This window comes from Pezoporus wallicus, unplaced genomic scaffold, assembly GCF_028554395.1.
Source record: "Pezoporus wallicus isolate ANWC-B61680 ecotype Strahan unplaced genomic scaffold, APGP_CSIRO_Pwel_v1 contig_11183, whole genome shotgun sequence".
Taxonomy (NCBI): domain Eukaryota; kingdom Metazoa; phylum Chordata; class Aves; order Psittaciformes; family Psittacidae; genus Pezoporus; species Pezoporus wallicus.
The window spans coordinates 12,890-35,613 of NW_026640551.1; the positions used below are offsets into that span (position 1 = coordinate 12,890).

The window sequence follows — 22,724 nt, forward strand, 5'->3', positions numbered from 1 at the left end:
ACTCAGGAGCGGCCCTCGGGGCCTCCCCTTCCCTGCACCAGCTACGGTGCCCTTCTCTGGCCCCGCTCCAGCACCTCAGTGTCTCTCCTGTAGTGAGGGGCCCAGAGCTGAACACAGGATTCGAGGTGCAGCCTCACCAGTGCCCAGTGCAGGGGCACAATCCCTGCCACTGGTGCTGATCCAGGCCAGGATGCTGGGGGCTGCCTGGGCACAAGCTGCTCATGTTCAGCTCCATCAATCAGCACTTCCGGGTCCTTCCCCATGAGCAGTTTCCAGCCACACCTGGAGCGTTGCAGGGGGTTGTTGTGGCCCTTGTTGAACTTCATCCCATTGGCAACATCCCATGGATCCAGCCTGTCCAGGTCCCTCTGCAGAGCTTCCTGCCCTCCAGCAGATCAATGCTCCCACCCAACCTGGTGTCATCTGAGGGTGCCCTCATCCTCTTCATCAATGAAGGTATCAACACTGGCCCTAATACCAAGCCCAGAGGGACACCACTGTCACCAACCCGATGTGACACCATTCACCACCACTCCTTGGGCTCAGCCATGCAGCCACTTTTTCACCCAGTGAACTCTCCACCTTTCCAGGAGAACAACGGCAAATACTTTATTGAGGTCCAAATAGACAACTTCTGCAGCCTTTTCATCTGGACCCCTGCTGGAGCTGCAGCATTTGCTCTCCAATGAATGCCCAGGCTTCTGCCCTGAGGCACTTGTCCCTCCTTTGAGGAGCTCACCGATGCATCTTCCCCTGTTCACGAGTTCCCAGAGCTGCTCCCCTGCCTCTCATCCTGCCGCTGGGAGGCTGTGGTGTCTCCAGGCGAAGCTACATTTAAGTACCCGAGCTCAGAAGGCTGACAGGGGGATAAGCAAAAGGCCAAGTCTTGACTTTCGGCTTCTCCTTGAGGCTTTGGGTGTTGTGTGCCCTTCAGGATGCTCAGCGAATCCGGTGGATCTCGTGGTGGGAAGCTGAAAGCAAAGGTCCTCTCTTGAAGACATTGCTTGCATTAAGGCTCCAATGCTCTTCCTCCAGCCAAGGATGGTCCTCATCTACCCCAGAACCTGCTCAGATGCTGTCCCCCTCAATAGCACCTGCAGGCTACAGCCAAACCCACTGTGCTGGGTCTCCAGTGAGCAGAGATCAGAGCTGCAGATCCCCTCTGCCTTCCCCCTGCCTGTTTCGGCACGGATCGTGGTGCTCGTGGCTACACCAGTGGAGAAACAGCTTGAGTTCCTTCCTGCCCCAAAGCCTGGGAATGGGCAGCAGTGGTCCTCTAAGTCTCATAACCTCCTGTGTAAAGACACTCCTCCAAAACCAGGCACCAAAAGCTGACCTCTAAACCCCACAGCATTCCCTGACAGAGCTGAAGATTTTCCTTCTCCATCCCTTTCATTTCAGAGCCTTTTAAAAACCATTTTTCCATGTATTTTGACCAATAAAGAAGAAACCCAACCCGCCTTGGAGGTGAAAGCCCAGGGTGGAGCAGCCAAAACACTCAGCTCCTCCCTCACCACATGCAGAAGCATTCCCTGCCTCCTCCTTTTACTCCACAGTACCTGGCATGGGGAGATGGCAACACCCTGCCCTGTAGACGGCGGTCAGAGGAGGTGATGCTCTTCAAGTCCTGGAAGGAAGAACAGAGACAGGAGGATGTGCATGTCAGACCCTGAATTCCAATATACAGTCCTGGTCTTCAGCGTGCCCTTGGCTCCACTGACAGCCCTCCCAATGAGCTCCAGCCCTACAGAGGTACTTTGATTAGGATTTGGCCTTTGGGTCTGAATCTAAGCTGATGGAGTGGTACAACAACAGCTTGCAGCTCCTCACCAACAAAGCCGCTGCTGTCTGCTGTGTTTGGTGCCCCTTTGCATTCCAGGCAAAGCCTCAGCCCTTCTGCTGCAGCTACAAACACCAACTCGCAAGGAGACATCAGCTCCCACTCCCTGCCTGCTGAGTGCAAGCCCTCTCGGAGTCTCACCTCCGTGTTGGAAGCGTGGATGCTCCCTGGTGCGCGCTGCGAGGTGGGCACGTGGCCAGAGAGCTGGAGCTTGCCCTCGTGCAGCCGCATGAGCTCCTCATCCAGGATCTTCACTCTGAGCACATCACACATACAAGGCACAGGTTATTTTCCTTCCGACCACACAGCCTTTACAAAGGGGCATTTGCTTTTTCAACCACAGACCCTTTGGCCTGCACAACCTTCACTTGTACACCAGGGGCTTGGATGGGGAGAGGAGCTCATTACATCCCATAGCAATTAAAAGCTGTGCACCAGTGACTGGGGCACAGTTCAGGCTTTCCCTTGGATTTCTTAAAAGAAAGAGGCATACAACCAGAGGAGCGCTGGGAAAAGGCAGGCTCCCGGAGGTGTGGACATCATTAAGCACCCACCTGCTCTGCAGGGTGGCAATCATGGAGCGGTTGCTCCACAGGGTCTCCTCTTGGTCAGTGATCTTCTGCAGGAGCCGTCGTCTTTCCTGCAGGAATTTCTCATTCTCAGCAGTGATCTGAGCAACCAGCATCTTCCCCTGAGCAGAGCAGCAGAGGGAAACAACCACCAGTGGTTATGCTTTGCTCTCCCCCTGTCCTCTGCAGACCTTGGAGTGCTTTATTGAAGGGGTCACCATCACGTGTGTTAACTCCTACAGGTTCACACCTCGAATCCTGTGTTCAGCTCTGGGCCCCTCACTACAAGAGAGACATTGAGGTGCTGGAGGGGGGCCAGAGAAGGGCAGCGGAGCTGGTGCAGGGCCTGGAGCACAAGTGTGATGGGGAAGGGCTGAGGGACCTGGGGGGTTCAGATGGAGAAGAGAAGGCTCAGGGGGGACCTGATGGCTCCCTACAACTGCCTGAGAGGAGGATGGAGCCAGGAGGGGCTGGGCTCTGCTCCCAAGGAACAAGGGATGGGACAAGAGGAACCGGCCTCAAGCTGCACCAGGGCAGGTTTAGATGGAGCTGAGGAACAATTCCTGCCCCAGAGGGTGCTCAGGCATTGGAACAGGCTGCCCAGGGCAGGGCTGCAGTCACCGTCCCTGCAAGTGTTCACACACCCTCAGTGCCATGGGGCAGTGGTGGCCTTGGCAGTGCTGGGAACGGTTGGACTTGGATGAGCTTAAAGCTCTTTTCCAACCTGGTTCATTCTATGATTCTAAGTGAGACACTACTTGATGTAACATATGCCAAAAGGAGGCTATTGGGTCCTCTCCCAAAATAAGATGTGGCTTGGGCAGTTTCTGAATGGGATTTGAGGACACAGGGTTCCCATGAGGGCAAACTTGGGCCAGGAATTTCCTTGGGGTCTTTTGTTCCAGCCAGGACGGGCTGGTGCCCCTTGGCACTGCTGGCTGTGGTTGTGCTCCAACCACCCACTTGGTTAACAGAGCATCCCCATTGCCTGCAAACCCACTGCTCCTAAACCTCATCTCCTTTCTTCTTCAGCTGCCCTTCCTTTTGGGGGGGGGGAAGCCCTCGATGCGTTCTCTCACCTTTTCCACTTGGAGCTTTGACTCGCTGAGCTCATTTTCAAGCTGCTTGATCCTGCTGTCCCTTTGTTTCACCTCGTGGATAAAGGTCTCCTTGGCCCTGCGGATCTTGGCTTTGTGGCGGAGCTGCGTTTCGTTGTATTTCCTGCAGAGGCAGAGACACAAGCTTCAGGCTGTCAAAGGCTTTCATGCCCTTGGGCCAGGATCAAGATGTCCTGCATTGATGCAGGCTCTTCCAAGCCTGCACTGGGAGCCTCAGCCATCTCCCAGCTCCATTTGGCAGAGCAGCTGAAGGCAGAACGAGCACGCTGACTGACTGGACCGTGTCTTCCACTGATCGGTTTGGGGTTGGTTTTTCCTTTGTTGCAATGGTTACATTAAGTGCCAACCAAATTGAAACCGGGCAAAAAGGACCCAGAGCATTCCCAAACCGACACCCTGTTATCCCACAAGAAATCCTTGCACCTGCCCCTCCCAGCTCATCAAACCAAACAGGGTTATAAAGTATTGGAAGTAACAGGGAAAAGGCAAGCTGTTTGTTCGGATGGGGATGTGGGTGGTTAAGGGGAATTACTGATGTACAGGGGGAAAAGGCCAGAAAAGAAGAATCCCAAACAGGAGAAAGCTGCTTCAGTAGGAGCTTCTCAAAGCTGGACACTGGGGTTAAATATTTGTCTTTACTGAGATTTGTGATCGTTGCTCTCCCCCCTGCCTTGTCCCATTTAGGCAGTGTTATTGTCTCATTTATCCACTCAGGAGAGAAGAGCAGATAAAGTCCAAACAAAGAGAACTCTCCACCATATAAGGGATATTTGCCTACGTTGGCTCAGAACTCATGGCAAAAGGGCCGGGGTCCTTTGGGTTAGATCAGAAGTGCTCTGGGGAGAAAGGAGCAGCTCCAGGGAGCGTCTCTGCCAGTGGCAGCCCTGAGCAGCAGCACCCATAGCCCTAATGAGGTCCCAGCTCGTGTTCTGCACTGTCTGCAGCTGCAGACGCAGGGCTGCTGGGTTTAGTACTAAATGCCTTGACCAGGAGAGACAAGAGAGGCTGCAGAACCCTCAGTGCAGTGCCACTGCCAGGCACACAAAGAGCCAGTCCCAGGGAGGTGCTTTGTGCCTGCTGCTGCAGTCATTACCTGACACACAGATCCTTCTGGCTCAGGATCCGGACTCCTTCCTCATAAAGGGCTTTGTTTTCTTCCTTCAGCAGAGCGAGCTGCTCTGAAAGCTTCTGGTTCTCCTTCTGGCACTGGAGGTGCTGGAAAACATTGTTTGTGTGTTTGCTTGGATTAGCCCAAACCTATTGCATCAGTTTCCAGGTGCAGATTCCACACTGGGATACTCCCATTTCCCCCCTTGGAGCTTGGTGGTCTGCTCTGGAGTCACCACAGCATCCCCTTGGGTGATGAGGACCCATCCACGTTGCGGCTCACCTCGCTCGAGTCGGTTTTCCTCTCGCTGTCCAGGACGTGCAGAGTCTTGGCCTGCAGCTCCACGTGCATCTTGGCCAGCGATGCCTCCGTCTCCCGGGAATGCCGGAGCTGTTGCTGCAGCATCTCCACCTGCTGCTCCGGGAGCTTCCTGAAAGGATGTGGGTGAGACACTGATGTGAGGGCGGCCCGTGATGTGCCAACCTTAATGCAGCATCACGCTGCCCTGGGCAACACCAAGGGAAGGAAGAAATCAGCCCATCCTGGCTGTCCCCATGTCCCGGGGGTGCATGGGTGCGTCATCTGCTGTAGTGGAAGGTGTTGGGGTCGGAACTGGATGAGCTTTAAGGTCACTTCCAACCCAAACCATTCCATCACTGTATGTATGTGGGATCATCAGTCCCAGCTGCACAAGAAAAGGGACCGCTGGCATCCAGCGGATAAACCAAATCCCTGGGCTGGCAGGAAGGGCCACACACCCTCTGAGGCAGCTGAAGTCTTTTAGATCCCCTGTGGAGCTCTGACAGGTCAAAAGGAGAGATTGGGGGTAAAACAAGCGATGCAGTGACTCCTTGAACCCACCTAGGACCAGCCATGGGGCTGCAGGAGGTATCTGCAGGCCGGCACAGCAGCGCTTGGTGGCACGCACCTCCCCTGCACGCACAGCACGGGGCTCACCCAGCTCCAGGTACCTTTTCAGCTGCTCCTCATGAAGTTCTTGCTGCACACGAGCTTCATTTTCTCGGGCCTCCTTCAGTTCCTCCTCCAGGAGTTTCTTGTCTGACACATGGGCCTCTGCCAGCAGGAGCTGGTGCTGGGACTCCTTCAGCTTTTGCTGGAGTTTTGAGATCTTGGATTAAAATTGGACATGGATTAAACCTATTGAATGTATTGGCCGGTATCTGAATCCAAAGGATTTAAGATCCCTCTGATCCCACAGCACGAGAATCATGGGAATGACAGATTTAGCTTGCTTCTATTCAAAAGGAAGCACACACAGGACTTGGAGCATCCTGGTTGAGTGGAAGGTGTCCCTGCCTGTGACAGGGGGTTGGGACTGGATGAGCTTTAAGGTCCCTTTAACCCAAATCACTCCATGATTGTGTCTTTATATCAAAGCCCGTTGAAAACAAAGCCTTTTGAACAGCTGCCAGATTTTGGCTCAGACACTGTGTCATGAATTAGCAACAACCCGTTTTGCACCTGATTTGATCCTGCACACATCCAGTGATTAGTGCAGGAACATGGCAGAATCGATGCCATGGAAATCACAAGCTTTGCCATTTCACTTGCAGCACTGTGTGCAGTTCTGGTGTCCCTAACATAAAAAGGACATGGAGCTGCTGGAACAAGTCCAGAGGAGGCCATGAGGATGCTCAGGGACTGGAGCACCTCCTGTATGGAGACAGGCTGAGAACACTGGGGCTGTTCAGCCTGGAGAAGAGAAGCTGCGTGGAGACCTCAGAGCAGCTTCCAGTGTCTGAAGGGGGGCTATAGGGATGCTGGGGAGGGACTCTTCATTAGGGACTATAGTGACAAGACAAAGGGTAACGGGTTCAAACTTAAATGGGGGAAGTTTAGATTGGATATAAGGAAGAAGTTCTTTATTGTGAGGGTGCTGAGGCACTGGAATGGGTTGCCCAGGGAAGCTGTGAATGCTCCATCCCTGGCAGTGTTCAAGGTTGGACAGAGCCTTGGGTGCCATGGTTTAGTGTGAGATGTCCCTGCCCATGGCAGGGGGTTGGAACTGGATGATCTTAAGGTCCTTTCCAACCCTAACTACTCTACGATTCTATGATTTCCAGATAGCAAACAGCATCAAATCTCCTCCCCAGGAGCATGCCCTGGAATCCCTGCGCCTGCCAGCCCTGCGACCACTATTTCCAGAGACAGTGAGCTTTAGAGATGGGAGCTGAGCCCTCAGATTGGGATTCTATTGCCTTCAGTACGGTCCCACTAATAACAGCCATATTTCCTAATACATTTAACCAAGCAATCTCAAAAGGGACCAGCAAAATGGACTTCAGGGAACCAGTTCAGGAGCTGCTGCTGCTTCTGCGCCGTGTTAAACCCAACCCTCCTGATAACCCAGCTGAGGAGGTACCTTCTTCTGTGCTTCGCACACGTTGGATTTCTCCTGTGCAAGCTTCTCTTGCAGCCTGCTCTGCAGTTTGTCAGCCTGGGAGCACTTCAGGAGCTCTTGTTCGAGTTCTTTGACCTTCTGCTGGCTTTTTTCCCACTGTGCGGTGAGAGCGGAGCATGTTTCTGTTGTGTCCAAGAGTTTTGCCCGGGCTTGCTTCAGCTCGGCTTTGACCTGAGTTTCAAAAGAAGAAACCAAGTTTGCACTTCAATATAGCTCTTGTGAAACGCCTTGATTAGGAAAGGGGCAGCAGGATTAGCAGAGAGTGAAAGAGAATAAAAGAGAAATGCAGGCAGCAAGCACAAGGCTTTATTTGGAGGGAATCTGGCATGGAGCTGGAGCAGAACACACTTGAGAATGCAGGTACTATACAGGTATAAATGAGGTGCAGTGCGTTGCAACCAGCACTTCATCCCTCCCATAGCTTGTAGGATGCTGTGATGCTCCCCCCCCCAGCAGCTCTCCCTGCTCTGTCCCTACCTTGGTGCATTCCTGTTGGAGCAAGAGGTTTTGCTTCTGGAAGTCGATGTTCTTCTCCCTCTCGTACCTCAGCTCCCTCTCGGCTGAGCTGCACAAGTTCTGAACCCGGCGCAGGTCCTGCTGGAGCTGCTGCAGCTTCTCCTCCTGCTGCTGGAAGCTCTCCTGGGTCAGAGCCTGCAGGAGCAGCAGAACGACAGAAGTGGCACAGACATTAACCTCAAGGAGAGATAGGGACTGGCTGCGTGGAGACCTCAGAGCAGCCTTCCAGTGTCTGAAGGGGGCCTATAGGGATGCTGGGGAGGGACTCTTCATTAGGGACTGTACTGATAGGACAAGGGGTAACGGGTTCAAACTGAAACAGGGGAAGTTTAGATTGGATATAAGGAGGAAATTCTTTCCTGTGAGGGTGGTGAGGCACTGGAATGGGTTGCCCAGGGAGGTCGTGAATGCTCCATCCCTGGCGGTGTTCAAGGCCAGGATGGACAGAGCCTTGGGTGCCATGGTTTAGTGTGAGGTGTCCCTGCCCATGGCAGGGGGTTGGAACTGGATGATCTTAAGGTCCTTTCCAAACCTGACTGCTCTATGATTCTATGAAGGAAGGTAGAAGTCTGGCAGTCGGGTGTAGGAGCATTTCAGTAAGATGGGTAAAACCAGGCAAGCATCTCTTCTGCCCCATGCTGTGTCCTGCTCCCTGCCCTCTCCATCCAGAGAAGCCAATACAACTCTTGAAATCAAGGGAGAAGGTGTAATAACCTGGATGAGGGAACAACTGTTAAAGCTACCTTTCAAACCTGTAAGGCACCCAGGTTACTCTTCACTCTTGTGCCAGAGCCTCACTAAGCTCCAAGAGCAGCAGGATGAGTTCAAGCACTGGAGTGTAAGAGCAGAAAGCCGCAAGGAGGAGCAGGGAATAGGAACAGCTTCTGCCCACAGCAAGAGCAAGACTGCAGTGAGAACAGCAAGTGGATTTCTCCCACTCCAAAAAGGGGCTGAGAAAGAGCTCCAAAAGGTTTAAAACATCCTTTAAGGATAACATCCTTCTTCCATGTCTACATTTAGTTTATCCAAGTTCCCACTACATCCAAAAACACAACAGATGGAAATGACAGCATTCTTACTTTCCAAACATTTTCCCCAAGGAAATCAGCCAGCCTCATCTCCCCCCATGTGCTGACACCACAAGCCTGGCTTCCAGGCCACTTTAATCAGGTTTTGCCACTGAATTCAGTGACATAAAAGTACAGTGCAGATAGCAAGGCTGCTCATACCTGTTTAACGCTCCCATCTGAACTGCCTGCAGAGCTCTGCGACACGGGAAACCTCTTCCCTCCCTGTGCCAAGCCTTGATTCATCCTCAGGGTCTCTCCAAGCACGCTGTCGCCCTGCTCCTGGGTAGCCAGAACACCTTGGTTTAGCTGGGCAAGCTCTTCCAGGATCAACCGCTTGTCTTCATTGCTCTCTTTCAGCTGCTTTTCTAGCTCCTCCCTCTTCTTGTTGCTGCCTGGTAACTCAGGACTTGAAGGAGAAATAGTAGAGAGAACTGTGCACATCCAAGGGAAACCACCCCCCGAAGAGGAAAACTTGGAACAAGAGAGCCCAGTGAAACACCCAGGGCAATGTTCAAGTGTCTTGGGAGGCTCCAAAGGGGATTTAATCCTAACAGCGCTGGGCAAGGGTCAATCTCCCCCGGATACTGACACACAAACCCCCCTGGGTCCAAGGGTCAGCTATGAGGAGCTTAACTGCTGGCTAAGGAGCCGCTCGCATGGGCCCCATGGGCTGGTCTGTGCTCATAGGGGCAGGGAAGCACTCGCACAGCACCGTGCTGCATGGAAGCATGGACTCAAGCTGCCTGATGTATCCCAATCCAGACTCTATGTCCTTGTAAGCTAACCTACCTGTCTTATCCTGGTTTTACCTTATCTCACTATCCAGGTAATGGAGCTGACAGTAACTACATGGATTTGAGCCAGGCTTCTACTTAGTAAGGAGAGCCTGAGCATGGATGCTTCAGCTCCAGATTTGTACTGATCTATTGAACAAGGAGAGTCAGAAGACCTGCAAGAGCTTTATTTACAGCCCTGATGCCTGCTGACACCCGTCCTCCAAGGGCAACAGCAGGATGGGTATGGTCAGCATGCCCCAAGCAGCCCAAGTCCATGATGGGAGCTTTTTGGGACTGTGGTAGTCCAAATATTCCCTCACTCCAAGAGAAGGGGCCTCCTCCCTAAGGACAGCTCATTTATACCCTGCAGAATGTGGAAGAGCTGCAGAAAACAAGGGTTACTCCTGACTTTGACAGGTGAGATGTCCCTTCCAACCCTAACTATGCTGTGATGGATGCTCATTCCCCAAAGCCTCTACAGAGAGACCATTACCCAGTGAGGAAGACACAAAGCTGCTGTGCCCATTTTAGCCAGAAGCAGCCGAATGGGGGGTTTTCAAAGACTAAACAATTCGTCAGCAAAGATGAAGAGCAGAAGGTACCAGAGGCCTGGTTAGGGTTTACCAGAGCAGTTCTTGTTCATCCCTTGAGTTCTTGATCTGGTCTTCAGGTCTCTTTTCATCTGTACATAGATGTTCATGTGTCTGCTCGAGGTTTTCAATCTGTTCTCTTTCTTGTAGGAGTCCAGAGACCTGTAAGGTCAGAGAACACCACGACTTGGACTTTCCTTGCTCTCATGGAAAGCTTTTGAGCAGCATAAGGTGATCTCCAAGACACGGCTTGTGAGTCTATAGCTAAGTTAGTGTAGTTCTTCACCTGCAATGCCTTTGATTCCTAAAGCTTTTCCATCAATAGCTCTTCCTGAGTGTACACTAGCACTAATATTTCAGTTCCAGACCATGAGTTTACTTGTATTTGAGCAATGTCCATCAGCAGCTTCTGTCTGCATCAGACACCGGCTCAACAGGGTGTTCTTCACATTTCTCAGCTCTGTATCTAACAAAGCATTCTCCTTTTGTAGCTTCTCATGGGATACATTAATGGGATCCCTGCTTTGGAGACTGGGAAGTTATTACAATAGCTTGTAAACTCTGACAACCAACCCCCTGGTGAGGAAACAACAGGAGTTAATGGATGCAATACACCCCTAAGTGGGAGGAAAAGCTTTCTCCCCTCAAATGTCCAAAAACCCGTTAAAAACAAGAGGGTTCCAAGCACATGCAAAGAGCTCTCTGCATAGCATCAGTTGGAAGCACACCATTAACCTGTACATTATCCCATTTACTTGCCCATTAAGTGTCAAGCATCCCGACAAACACAACATTGAACAACCTCACAGCTTGACCTGCAGGAGTGCATCCCCTGATTTGCAGCTCTGTTGGTAAATGATTCATCCCAATACAGCTGTTCTATCAAAAGGGAATGGACAGGCATGGCACCAAGCACATGCACAGTCCTCTCTGTTAAAGACTGTTACAGTCTAACACAGGCCACTGGGTTTCATCTCATGATCCCTGGAAAACAATAGTCCTCTCCTTAGGTGAAACCACAACCAACTGGTGCCTGAATCAGAACCAGATTTATGGGGATGTCTGATTTTGATTAAAAGGCCCCTGGACCACGAGTAGATTGAACTGTTCGGATGCAAATGCTGAAGAGGGACTCTTCCATTTTCCCCATCCCTCCCCAAATCAGCAGTTCCTTTTCATGTGCGTATTCGCAGACTGATCCAGCCCCTTCCCCAACCACCCTTCGGCAAGGCTCGGTCCACATCCTGAGCTTTTACAGGGTGAATTTGTTGCCTACCAGCACTACAAGAGTCCTGTCCTCTAGATGCCACTGTTCCTCCAGTCAGACTCCTGTGCAGCAGCACCAACAGCCCAGGACTTCATTGGGTTCTACTTGCATACAAGGAAGTGATCCGGCTCACAGCTGGTTTAAGGCCTCTCAGAGTGCTAAAAAGTGGGGTTTATAATAGGTGTAACCCCCCTCCCTTTGCCAGCCCCCTCAGGTCCCCCTTGTCTGCCTGTCCCAGGCCACGCATCTGCAGCTCTCCTGTATTTTAACCCTAATTTTAAGCCCTGAGCCTGCCTTTGCCTGCACCAGCCCCTGTGCAATGCTCTTGGCACCACACGCTCTCCCCTCTATGGCCCAACTGGAGCTCAAGAGCGTCAGCAACAACCCCAGCAGAGAGAAACCCAGCAGAAATCCATGCAGCAGTTCCACTGCTTCAAGCAAAGCGTGTCTTTAGGGCATACAACAAAAAGGAGCACCAGGATCTCGAGCTGTTCACATAGACTTCAGTGATGCTTTGGTGTCCTCGCTTCTTGCCGTGCTGTTAAGAAAGAATACTACTAATATTAAAGGTGACCCGTGTTAAACAGATTCAGAATTAGGCAGTGGATGAAGCTCATCAATGGTAACCATGCTGCTGCTCTGCAGGGAAGTCTTGGCTTCAGTCTCCAAGCGCCCTGCTGTGTTGTGACACAGGGAGATGAAGGCTCCTGATCACGAGCCTTATGATCACAAGTTACTCTGCAATAAATACCTAAGTCTGAAACCTTCCCCTCTGCCCTTTAGAGAAGGTTTGGCTGCATCTCAATTAGTGTTTTGTTATTAGAGTCACTGAAAGGAAAAATGAGTTAGAGACTCTTTCATTAAAGCAGATGGATTTAAAGCTACCTGCCAAGGAATCATAGAATGGTTTGGGTTGGAGAGGACATTAAGATCATCCAGTTCCAACCCCCTGCCACAGGCAGGGAAAGGAGCTTTGAAACTGGCTGGACAAGGGAAATCCATCCAGCAAAGTCAAACAATGCACTTGGGGGCAATTGGGGGTGCTTCATGGAGCCACCCAAAGGTGAGAGCCTCCTGCAGCAGTCCCAGTGCCGGAGCCGGACCTACCTGGCTGCCCAGCACCTTCTTCTCAGCCTTCAGATCTTCTCGTAAGAGTTCCAGTTCAGATGCAAGCTGCTTCCTCCGTTCTCTCCGCTCTCCCAGCTGATTTCCCAGTTTTTCTATTGTTTCCTGACAGCTTTTCAACATCTGGAACAAGAAAAAGGAGGTGTGACTTCTTTATTCTAGCAGAAGACAAACAAATCACGGTCTTCTGCAAAGCAAGGGCAGGAAAAACGGCTCTCAAAAGTTGCCAGCAGGATTCCTGTATTTTATTCCTCAGACATCCCTGAAGACCTGGATACCTGACCCAGGATACCTTGGGGAGCTCCTCTTGTATATGCAGTAAGCTCTGCCTGGCAGATCCAATTGATCGGGTGGCAAGGAACGAATCAGCAGCAAAGTCAGCCCCAAACCAACTGGGAAACAGCCTCATAAACACACCTATGTGCTACCCAGGCTGCAAGAACCGAGCACCTTTACCCATTCACCCTCCCCAGGGAAGCCAACAAGCTCCTCAGCCTGCAGAGCTGAAGGCAAGACGATCCCCTAAGACAGATAAGTTATCAGAGATCACGTTAGCGTGTTAAGCTGCTTTCCTCCAAAAACACCCATTTCTCCTGCATGAGCTGATGGGCACTAAGCCCTCAGAAAGTGGAGACAAAGAACATTCACAGGAGATGCGCATTTAATGCATTTCTAAACAAAACTGTGTATTTCCCAAGGAAAACCTCTTACCTCTTGCATCTCTTGCGCTCCAGACAACGCCTGCTCATCCCCATTCATCTCAGCTTTGTTCTTCTGCACTTGAAGTAACTCTGCTTCTAAACTTATAACCTTAACATAGAGAAAACACAAGCTAAAACCAAACCAGCACTAAATGCACAACTACTGCTAGGTTGCTGCTTGTGCTGTATTGCAGAATAAGCCCCATGTTTGGAAGCAAAGGGTGGGAGATGTGGACAGGCATCAGCTCCAGCTCACATCTTTCATCCTGCTGCTTCAAAAGGTGAGGGAGCCAGCAAGGCCAAGTCAGAAAATGAAAGCACCCTGCTGTATAGGAGGAGAGGAACAACCCAGACACATGGTGAAAGCTCAAGGCCTCTGTAGCTTGTGGCTGCTCTCCCAACACACAAGATCCTGATCTATATCATGGGCTACCCTCCTTCCCCATGCTGTTGCAGTGCCCACTCCCCCACAGTTTGACCTGATCCACCAGGATTATCCTGGTCCCTCCATTGCCCAAAGGGTGCTGTAGGTCCCTCTATCACCCAAAGGATGCTGTAGGTCCCTCTATCACCCAAAGGATGCTGTAGATCCCTGCATCACCCAAAGGATGCTGTAGGTCCCTCTATCACCCAAAGGATGCTGTAGGTCCCTCCATCACCCAAAGGATGCTGTAGGTCCCTCCATCGCCCAAAGGATGCTGTAGGTCCCTCCATCACCCAAAGGATGCTGTAGGTCCCTCCATCTCCCAAAGGATGCTGTAGGTCCCTCTATCACCCAAAGGATGCTGTAGGTCCCTCTATCACCCAAAGGATGCTGTAGGTCTGTTCCTCTATCACCCAAAGGATGCTGTAGGTCCCTCCATCGCCCAAAGGATGCTGTAGGTCCCTCCATCGCCCAAAGGATGCTGTAGGTCCCTCCATCGCCCAAAGGATGCTGTAGGTCCCTCCATCGCCCAAAGGATGCTGTAGGTCCCTCCATCACCCAAAGGATGCTGTAGGTCCCTCTATCACCCAAAGGATGCTGTAGATCCCTCCATCGCCCAAAGGATGCTGTAGGTCTGTCCCTCTATCACCCAAAGGATGCTGTAGGTCCCTCCATCGCCCAAAGGATGCTGTAGGTCCCTCTATCACCCAAAGGATGCTGTAGGTCCCTCTATCACCCAAAGGATGCTGTAGATCCCTCCATCACCCAAAGGATGCTGTAGGTCCCTCTATCGCCCAAAGGATGCTGTAGGTCCCTCCATCGCCCAAAGGATGCTGTAGGTCCCTCCATCGCCCAAAGGATGCTGTAGGTCCCTCCATCACCCAAAGGATGCTGTAGGTCTGTCCCTCTATCGCCCAAAGGATGCTGTAGGTCCCTCCATTGCCCAAAGGATGCTGTAGGTCTCTCCCTCCATCGCCCAGAGGATGCTGTAGGTCTGTCCCTCTATCACCCAAAGGATGCTGTAGGCCCCTCTATCGCCCAAAGGATGCTGTAGGTCCCTCCATCGCCCAAAGGATGCTGTAGGTCTGTCCCTCTATCACCCAAAGGATGCTGCAGGTCCCTCCATCACCCAAAGGATGCTGTAGGTCCCTCCATCGCCCAAAGGATGCTGTAGGTCTGTCCCTCTATTGCCCAAAGGATGCTGTAGGTCCCTCCATTGCCCAAAGGATGCTGTAGGTCTCTCCCTCCATCGCCCAGAGGATGCTGTAGGTCTGTCCCTCTATCACCCAAAGGATGCTGTAGGTCCCTCTATCGCCCAAAGGATGCTGTAGGTCCCTCCATCGCCCAAAGGATGCTGTAGGTCTGTCCCTCTATCACCCAAAGGATGCTGCAGGTCCCTCCATCGCCCAAAGGATGCTGTAGGTCACTCTATCACCCAAAGGATGCTGTAGGCCCCTCCATTGCCCAAAGAATGCTGTAGGTCTGTCCCTCCATTGCCCAGAGGATGCTGTGGGTCCCTCCAGCAAGGCTCCGAGGACTCTGCACTTGAGCTGGCCAAGCTCTGACCTCTGTGCTTATCCTGGCAGGCAAGAATCTGTCTGGACCAGGGCTCACCCTGCATCTGAACCCACACCACCCCCCTGCCAGGCATTCCCTTGTGGATTATTACTCTGTTTCAAAGGGCTGGAAGGAGCAAGGAGCAGCCCAGCTCCCCCTCCCCGCCAGGCCTCCTGCAGACCCTTTTACAAGACCCGAGTGTTGGCACTGGCAGCTCCAGTGTCAGCCAGCACGGCATTCCACAGCCTTTCCTTTCTGCTCCTTATGTTGGGAAGAAAGTTTGTGCTGGCTTTCTTGTGTGTAAACCACCCAGCTGGGATTTCACTGGAGGAGGATGGGGATGCTGGAAGGAGACAAAATCCAGCTGGAGATGGAATCCAGCTTCATCCGTGCATAGCACACTGGACCTATACAAGCAGCATCGATCACTGCACTCACACAGATGAGTGTGTGATGAAGCGTGCAAGATGCCTTATGCCTTCCTCACCCTCCTTTCTTTGCACGTAGTCGGAGATCATCTTTCATCCCTTCCCAATGGGAAGCTGAAGCTGAGGAAGTGCCAAATCCCTGCCAGTCCCAGCCCGATTCCAGCGGTCCCAGCGCAGCGATTCCAAAGCCCGGGAGCTTTGCTTTCACTGACAGGCTTCAGGCGCAAGATGGCTCTGTTGAAACTCACAGGAGGGAACCATCCAACACTGGGAAAGCTGCTCTCACTCTTAGGCAGATGCTGTTACCCAAGCTAGGTCCTAAAAGCAAATCAGCGGGTGAAACACCCAGACCTCTTATAGAAGAGCCAGAGGGCAATAACCCCCCTCCTCTCGCATGCCTAGGTGATAGTTTGGGGTTCAGCAAGGCTTGGGAGCTCTAGAAGGGCTCTCGAAGGCAAAAAGCACCTCCTCAGGCACCCTTTGGCCACGCAGTTGATACCCAGCCATTCGTTCCCATCATTTGGCTCATTATTCCTCCAAGGCACTAACTTTTAAGTATTTAAGCTGCCTTTAAGTCTCCTGCCAACAGCCGAACAATGCTCCCATTGTATCCCGTGTCCTGGTTCTGAATCAGTGGCCTCATCACCCACATTCTTGTAGGTGTGCCAGCAAAACAGAAACCACTTCCAAGTGCTTCTCCCATGGGGGGGAGCTGGCAAGAACCCAGCAGCACCGCTTCCTCTGTGCTTCTGAGCCCCTGCATCCATGCAGTCCTGCCCTCCTTACCCCCAGGGCACCCAAAAGCCCCTTGGAGATGAAGGGTGCAGCTCCGCATCATCACCAAGGGTTAACCCACCTCCTCTTCCATCCCACTCCCTGCTTGCTTCCTTCTGTTACCTTTAGAGCTACAGAGGCTGCCAAGCCCCTGCCAGCATCTCCTTGACTACTTGGGGCTCCCCACTGCATCCTCCAATGTGGTGTTCCCAGGGATCTGTTTAACAATGCCCTGAGCAAAGAAGGGATTTCTCCAGGCTGGAAATGCACCTTGGGAGGGTTGGGGTTATTCTGCTTCAAGGCTTTAGTGTGTGCTGAACCAACCTGGGTTTCAACTAAAGCACAAGTCCTGGTGGACAGAGCTTTGGCTGTTCCCATCGCAGAGCCTGCCCTTGGCTCCTCTGCTACACACTTAGAAGCAGGATATCTAGTGGCATCCGTCATTAAGGTATTTGGCTGTGCCTTCACCCTGTTTCACTGTTATTTAGAGACTGACAGGGAATTCATGGCATCTTCCTCTGAGCAATTGATCTTGGAGGCACATGGCTGTGTCAGCGTTCACATGGGACGTGCCTTCACACTTGTACTGCCTCCTACATCATGTTTTAACACAATAGCAGAGGTACAGACACGTCCGAGTACTGCTCATCCCTGACCAACAACCTGTGTGTGTCCTTCCTTCTCACCCCCAGAATCCAAGGTCCTCTGTGGGCACTACGGACTGCTCCTGCTGCCTGGCAATCCAGGACCAGGACCACTGCAGAGAGCATCTCCTAGCCACAAACAGAGTGGAGACAACTCAGCCCGAGGAAGGAAGGAAGAGCTTTAGGCCTGGCAGCAGGGATTCAGCCGAAGGGAAGGACCTCCTCAGCCAGCCTTTTTGGGGAGCAGCCCACCCATCCATCCAGCAAGACCAACTTCTGGCTTCCTCTGTTCTCTCCAGCTCCAACTGCATCCACTGCCCTGTCTGGAAGGGGTCACGCACCCTGGTAGTGATGCTGCAAATGGTGTTTTCCCTGGGGACAAGCAGTGACAAACCAGCCCATAGCTGCAGGTGCTCCTCCCAGAGCTGCCTCCTCACTAGACTGAGGCTAAAGACCATGCTGGCAAAGGCAGCATCAGGCTGAGAAGCTCCAGTGATAACTTAACCCTTGCTCAAAGCATGGATGGAGGTGGCCCTGCAGGTGCTGTAAGGAGACATCTAAAGGGCCATGGCTCTGGTAAACCAGAGAATCAACCTGGAGCTTCCCATCTGCCTTTAACCAGAGGTTCCCTGGCACGTGCAAACGAGTGCAAATAACAAAGGCTTTCTATCAACCTCCTAAAGTCAAAGGAGGATCTGAGCGGAGTTGTCCTATCACCAGGAATAGATCCAGATTGCCCTGGGGTGAGGGTGCCCAAAATCAAGTGGGTCACGGTGATATTAATTAGATGTGTTTGATTTGCCTTTCCAGACTTGGATTGCTCTGGAGATTGCTAAGCATTTTTCCAATTTGATATGGAATTTTCCCTGGCTTGGATTCCTCCTTCTGTCTGTCGTATGTTAGGGTTTGACAGCAGCTCTTTAAGGATGTCTGATGCCTAAGGCAGAGGATCCTTTAAGGCAGTGTGTACATGTATAATTTATTTATTTGAAATCTGTCAGATCAGAAAATGGGGCTGCAGCTCCCATTGTCTGGTAACTCTTAGTGAATTTAATTAGATAAAGCAATGAAAACGGTTGAATTGTAGGAGAGAGATTTAAAACCGCCACATTTTACTCTCATAATGACATCCCTCAAGCTGGGCATGGGGAGGTTTAATCTGGGTATTAGGAAAAATCTCTTCACCAAAAGGTGATCAGGCATTGGGACAGGTGGCCCAGGGAAGTGGTGGAATCAGTGTCCCTGGAAGTGTTTAAAAACCATTGAGATGAGGTCTTTAATGACATGGCTTAGTGATGGTTTTGGCAGTCCTGGGGTAATGGTTGGACTTGATGATCCTAAAGGTCTTTTCCAACCTGGTTAATTCTACAGCTCTACAATATGCAGAGAGAAAAGCAGCTGGAATGAAACAAACCCAAACCTTCCTCCTTCCATTCTTTACTTACTTGCTGTTGAAGTCCCTCCACCGCACTCTCAAAGTGTTCCTTCTCCTGCTTGCTTTGGATCTGTGTCTCTCCCGGAGTCGAATCCAGATCTTCACTGCACTCAAGCAAAGCCTTGTGCTCCTGCTCCAGTGTTTGCAGCTTGGGAAGGAGCTGTGAATCAATGCTGGTCTCAATCACCTCCCAGCACCTACGCACCAAAAACCCGTATCACCAAGGCTGGGACTGCAATGTGGACACGTTGACACGCACCCAGACCTCCTACCACTGGCCAGGAAAGGCCAAAGTGCTTTTTACTATGGAAGATCCCTGTCCTGCTAATTTCAGGTCTCACATCCAGCACGACCCTGTGCCTGCTCTTATTTCAGTGGTGATGAATGGGAAGTAGTGGTGACAGGCTCCATGCAGGCAATGATGGTTTGAGGAGAAAAGGGGTCAGGCAGGAGGGATGCTGCCAGCAGAGGGGCAATGGCAAATTCAGCTGCTTGAGGTGGGGAAACAGCCTTGGGCATCTGAAGGGAAAGAGGGTCAGAGGGATGGGATCAGCTCCTCTTTCCTCCTTGAACCTGCTGCTTCCCTTAGGAATCCCAAGTTTGAAAGCCAAGGGCTTTGCTACACCCCTGGACAGCAACCAAAGCCACAGGAACCCCTCCAGCAGCCAAACAGTTGTGAAATCAGTGCCTTTGCCTGCAGAGAGCCACAGAAGGTCAAGCCTGTGCTTTTGGGAAGGCAACAAAGGGGAGAAAGAGTCAGAAAGCAGCTGGCGTTCGTGATGCTGAGGGCTCCAGACCCAGCCGGGACTGCAGGACCTCCAAGCTTTCCGATTTGGGGGCAGAGGAATAAAGTCCCCAAGAGCATCCTAAAGAATCCAATAGGTAAGTTCACCCTGCAAGACAGAACACCGGCAACCAGAGGGGCCAAGAGGAGCCACAGTGAGAGCACAACGGGTAAAGGATTCCTACACTGCTCACCTTCTGTGAAGTGCTTCACTATCCTGATACCCATCTTCTTGATCCGAGCCAGCTTTGCCTGGAACACAGCCTCCTTCACTCCTCCCTTCATCCTTTGTGCCCTGTGTCTCGAGGGAGAATGAGAAGTTAGCACAAACTTAGACTGAACTCAGCACAGCGACATTCCAAACCTGCCCGGTTCTCTCATAAATCACCCCGACAGCCAGGAATCATGAGCTACATCATCCTCATTTACCTGCATTAGATAATCCATAGAAGCAAAATCCCCCCATGACCCTTAGTAACATGAAGGCACTGGTGGGTACCAGCTCATGCCAACAGGCTCTACACAACCGTGTATTCTCACACCCAGCATAAATCCTGCATCACACCTGCACAGGACGCACTCCTGCATTGACAGGAAGGGAAAACCAAGTGTTCCTGCACCACCCACTGTGTGTCCTCATAGAATCCCAGACTGGTTTGGGTTGGAAGGGACCTGGAAGCTCATCCAGGCTGGAAGCTCAGCCACAGGCAGGGACCCCTTCCACTGGAGCAGCTTGCTCCAAGCCCCTGTGTCCAACCTGGCCTTGAACACTGCCAGGGATGGAGCATTCACAACTTTCTTGGGCAACCCATTCCAGTGCCTCAGCACCCTCACAGTAAAGAACTCTTCCCTTATCTCCAATCTAAACTTCCCCTGTTTCAGTTTTAACCCGTTACCCCTTGTCCTATCACTACAGTCCCTGACGAAGAGTCCCTCTCCAGCATCCCTATAGGCCCCCTTCAGACACTGGAAGCTGCTCTGAGGTCTCCACGCAGCTTCTCTTCTCCAGGCTGAGCAGCCCCAATGTTCTCAGCCTGGCTCCATACAGGAGCTGCTCCAGCCCCTGAGCATCCTCATGGCCTCCTCTGGACTTGCTCCAGCAGCTCCGTGTTTGGAGCTAACCCTGTTTGCTCACTTTGCTTCCCAGAACAGCAGTCAAAAAGCCCTTGAAAATACCTGCAGAGAGGGCACAGCGACTCCTTCAGCCTCGGCTGGCGCAGGCAGTCCTTGCTTCTCCCTCTTCTGGTACTCAAAGAGCTCCTCTTTGAGCTGTTCAACCTTCCAAAGGAAAACACTTGGGTTTACTTCTGGTGAGCGTTCATCTCGGTGCCTTAGAGAGTGAAGAGAAACTGAAACAGGGCTCTAAGGAACAAAGGTGATTTGCTTTTAGCTCCACAGCGTGGTTGGCTGGAGGTGATCTCGGTCTGGCTGCAGAGAAAGCAAAACCTTACAGGTATCTTCTGGGTGTATCTGGTTCTCTTTCTGTGTATGCAAGCATTTGGAGACACACACACGTGCATGGACACACAGGGACTGAAAGCAGCCATGTCCTAACGCAAAGAAAACGTTACTTGGAATAAAGCAAACCAGAATGCAAGCCAAGGAATGCAACCTCAATGACAGGCTATAGCTTTGCAGAGCCTTGGTTTAGAGACTGCCCTGTAGATACAAGGTTGGACATCACAGATATGCCCAGATGCTACGGAAGGACCAGCAGCTTTCTTAAATGCAAGGAACAGAGCGAGGTGCAAGCATTTTAACCCCTCAAATGTGATTAAATTCCATTGAAGACAAGTGTTTGGTATGATTTGAGCTGTTCTCAGAGATACTCCATGTAAAAATACTCCTTTGAATCCAAGAGAACTGCAAGACTGAGCTTTCTGATGGGACGGTGCAAGCAATTACAGGTGCTGGCAACCAAATACAGGCTGCTGAAGGACTCACATAAAGAATTTAAGAGCTCAATTTGTGTCAAATGACCCCTTTGAATGGGAAACAGCCTTCAGTTCATTCACTATCAAAGGAATATCAGTAGTGATATTGCTATCACTATTGGAAGGAACTCCAATAGCGCAGGAAGGAGCTAACTTACTGATAATAAAGAAGGATGTTCCTGATACTAAGGGAGGAGCTATCTTAGTGATAAGGATTATTGCATTTAGAGAATCCTAAATGTATTATGCCAAGTGTTTAACTGAAGGCAATGCAATAGTAATTCACTTAAAGGAAGCCCACATGAAATGAAAAGGGATGCTTTTTCCCTCCTGAGCAAATCAACAAAGGGATGTCTTTTTCCTACTGAGCAAATCAACAGAGCCACATAGCCACAAAGAGGCTGAGAGAGCAGGAGCATACACTTTAAATTGGTTTAAACCAGCCAGTATTGGGGTTTAGACCAAACTTACTGCCTTTAATAGCAGGCCCCACCGAAAGGTGGAAGTGTTGCTTACTCTGCTGGGCCACCTGATTTAGTGCAAACTGGCTGGTAACAGAAAGCATCCAAGTGATCCCATGCACTGGGCATAGGAAAATGGGTATTCCAGGGACCTGGGGGGGGTTCAGTGTGGAGAAGAGAAGGCTCAGGGGGGACCTGATGGCTCCCTACAAGTGCCTGACAGGAGGATGGAGCCAGGAGGGGCTGGGCTCTGCTCCCAAGGAACAAGGGATGGGACAAGAGGAAACGGCCTCAAGCTGCACCAGGGCAGGTTTAGATGGAGCTGAGGAACAATTCCTGCCCCAGAGGGTGCTCAGGCATTGGAACAGGGCTGCAGTCACCGTCCCTGCAAGTGTTCACACACCCTCAGTGCCATGGGGCAGTGGTGCCCTTGGCAGTGCTGGGAACGGTTGGACTGGGTGATCCTAAAGGTGTTTCCCAACCCGGTTGACTGTGGTTCCATGGTGCAGCCGCAGAGCAGAGCTCCAGCACCAGGAGCAGGCACTCACCAGATGGATGAAGGCTTTCCTTTCCAAGTCGAGTGTCTGGGCTCGTGCTCTCAGTGCCAGGATCCTCCTGTCCACTCTGCTGCTGTGCTCCATGGCCCTCGGTAGCTCAGCCCTGCCTGCACAGAACAGAACAATCCGGTCACCATCACCAGCGTGGACCTTGCCCTCCACCAAGCTCAGAGCGGGGCTAGCACAGGGATAAGGTTTCTGAAGTGGCATTGCCCTCAGGGACGTGTGTGACAGCGCACAGGGGATTGCCCCTCACTTGTGAGAACACATCCCCTGGCTCACACACTAAAGGTTTGTGGAGAGCCAGCTTCGATAGCAGTGCTCTGTTTATTGTAGGAGCACAGCAGCCTCTCCAGAGTTATTCCAGGGATTCAGTTTCCCTCTAGATCATGGAATACGCCTCACCTCTGATGGGTAGGCATGGGTTTCACGAGCTGGGAAAAACCCACTGCCGTATTCCTTACTTTCATCACCAAATTCAAGAGCCAAGCAGTGAATGGATTGGTGTTTATGACATGGCCAGTACAATAAAAATGATGCTGTGCACCAGCCCTTCAAACCTGACTCAGTGATGCAACCATCACCCCGACTGCCACAGACTCTGGTTATTTCAAGTGCAAGAAA

The 22,724-nt window shown here is 51.6% G+C and overlaps 1 protein-coding gene across 1 annotated transcript; it reads right to left on the bottom strand.

Moving 5' to 3' along the window:
* Positions 1-757: 757 nt before the first annotated feature.
* CCDC30 (coiled-coil domain containing 30) lies at positions 758-22,523 on the bottom strand. Its single transcript, XM_057419409.1, has 18 exons — positions 22,092-22,523; positions 20,325-20,426; positions 19,343-19,449; positions 18,375-18,561; positions 13,113-13,211; positions 12,384-12,524; positions 10,044-10,171; positions 8,803-9,049; positions 7,535-7,708; positions 7,019-7,228; positions 5,607-5,764; positions 4,918-5,065; positions 4,621-4,742; positions 3,489-3,630; positions 2,395-2,531; positions 1,982-2,096; positions 1,560-1,627; positions 758-971 (listed from the first exon to the last, which is right to left on the bottom strand). The coding sequence occupies exons 1-18, from the start codon at positions 22,308-22,310 to the stop codon at positions 758-760; spliced, it is 2,718 nt and encodes a 905-aa protein (XP_057275392.1). The 5' UTR covers positions 22,311-22,523.
* Between the last annotated feature and the right edge of the window lie 201 nt (positions 22,524-22,724).

Excerpts from the sequence above, each read along its gene's own strand:
- CCDC30 (XM_057419409.1), bottom strand. The coding sequence starts at position 22,310 with ATGCCACTTCAGAAACCTTATCCCTGTGCTAGCCCCGCTCTGAGCTTG. Across the intron at positions 19,450-20,324 it reads TCGCTGTGCCCTCTCTGCAG|ACACAGGGCACAAAGGATGA; the intron begins GTATTTTCAAGG and ends TTCTCCCTCGAG. Across the intron at positions 3,631-4,620 it reads CAGAAGGATCTGTGTGTCAG|GAAATACAACGAAACGCAGC; the intron begins GTAATGACTGCA and ends CTGCCTCTGCAG.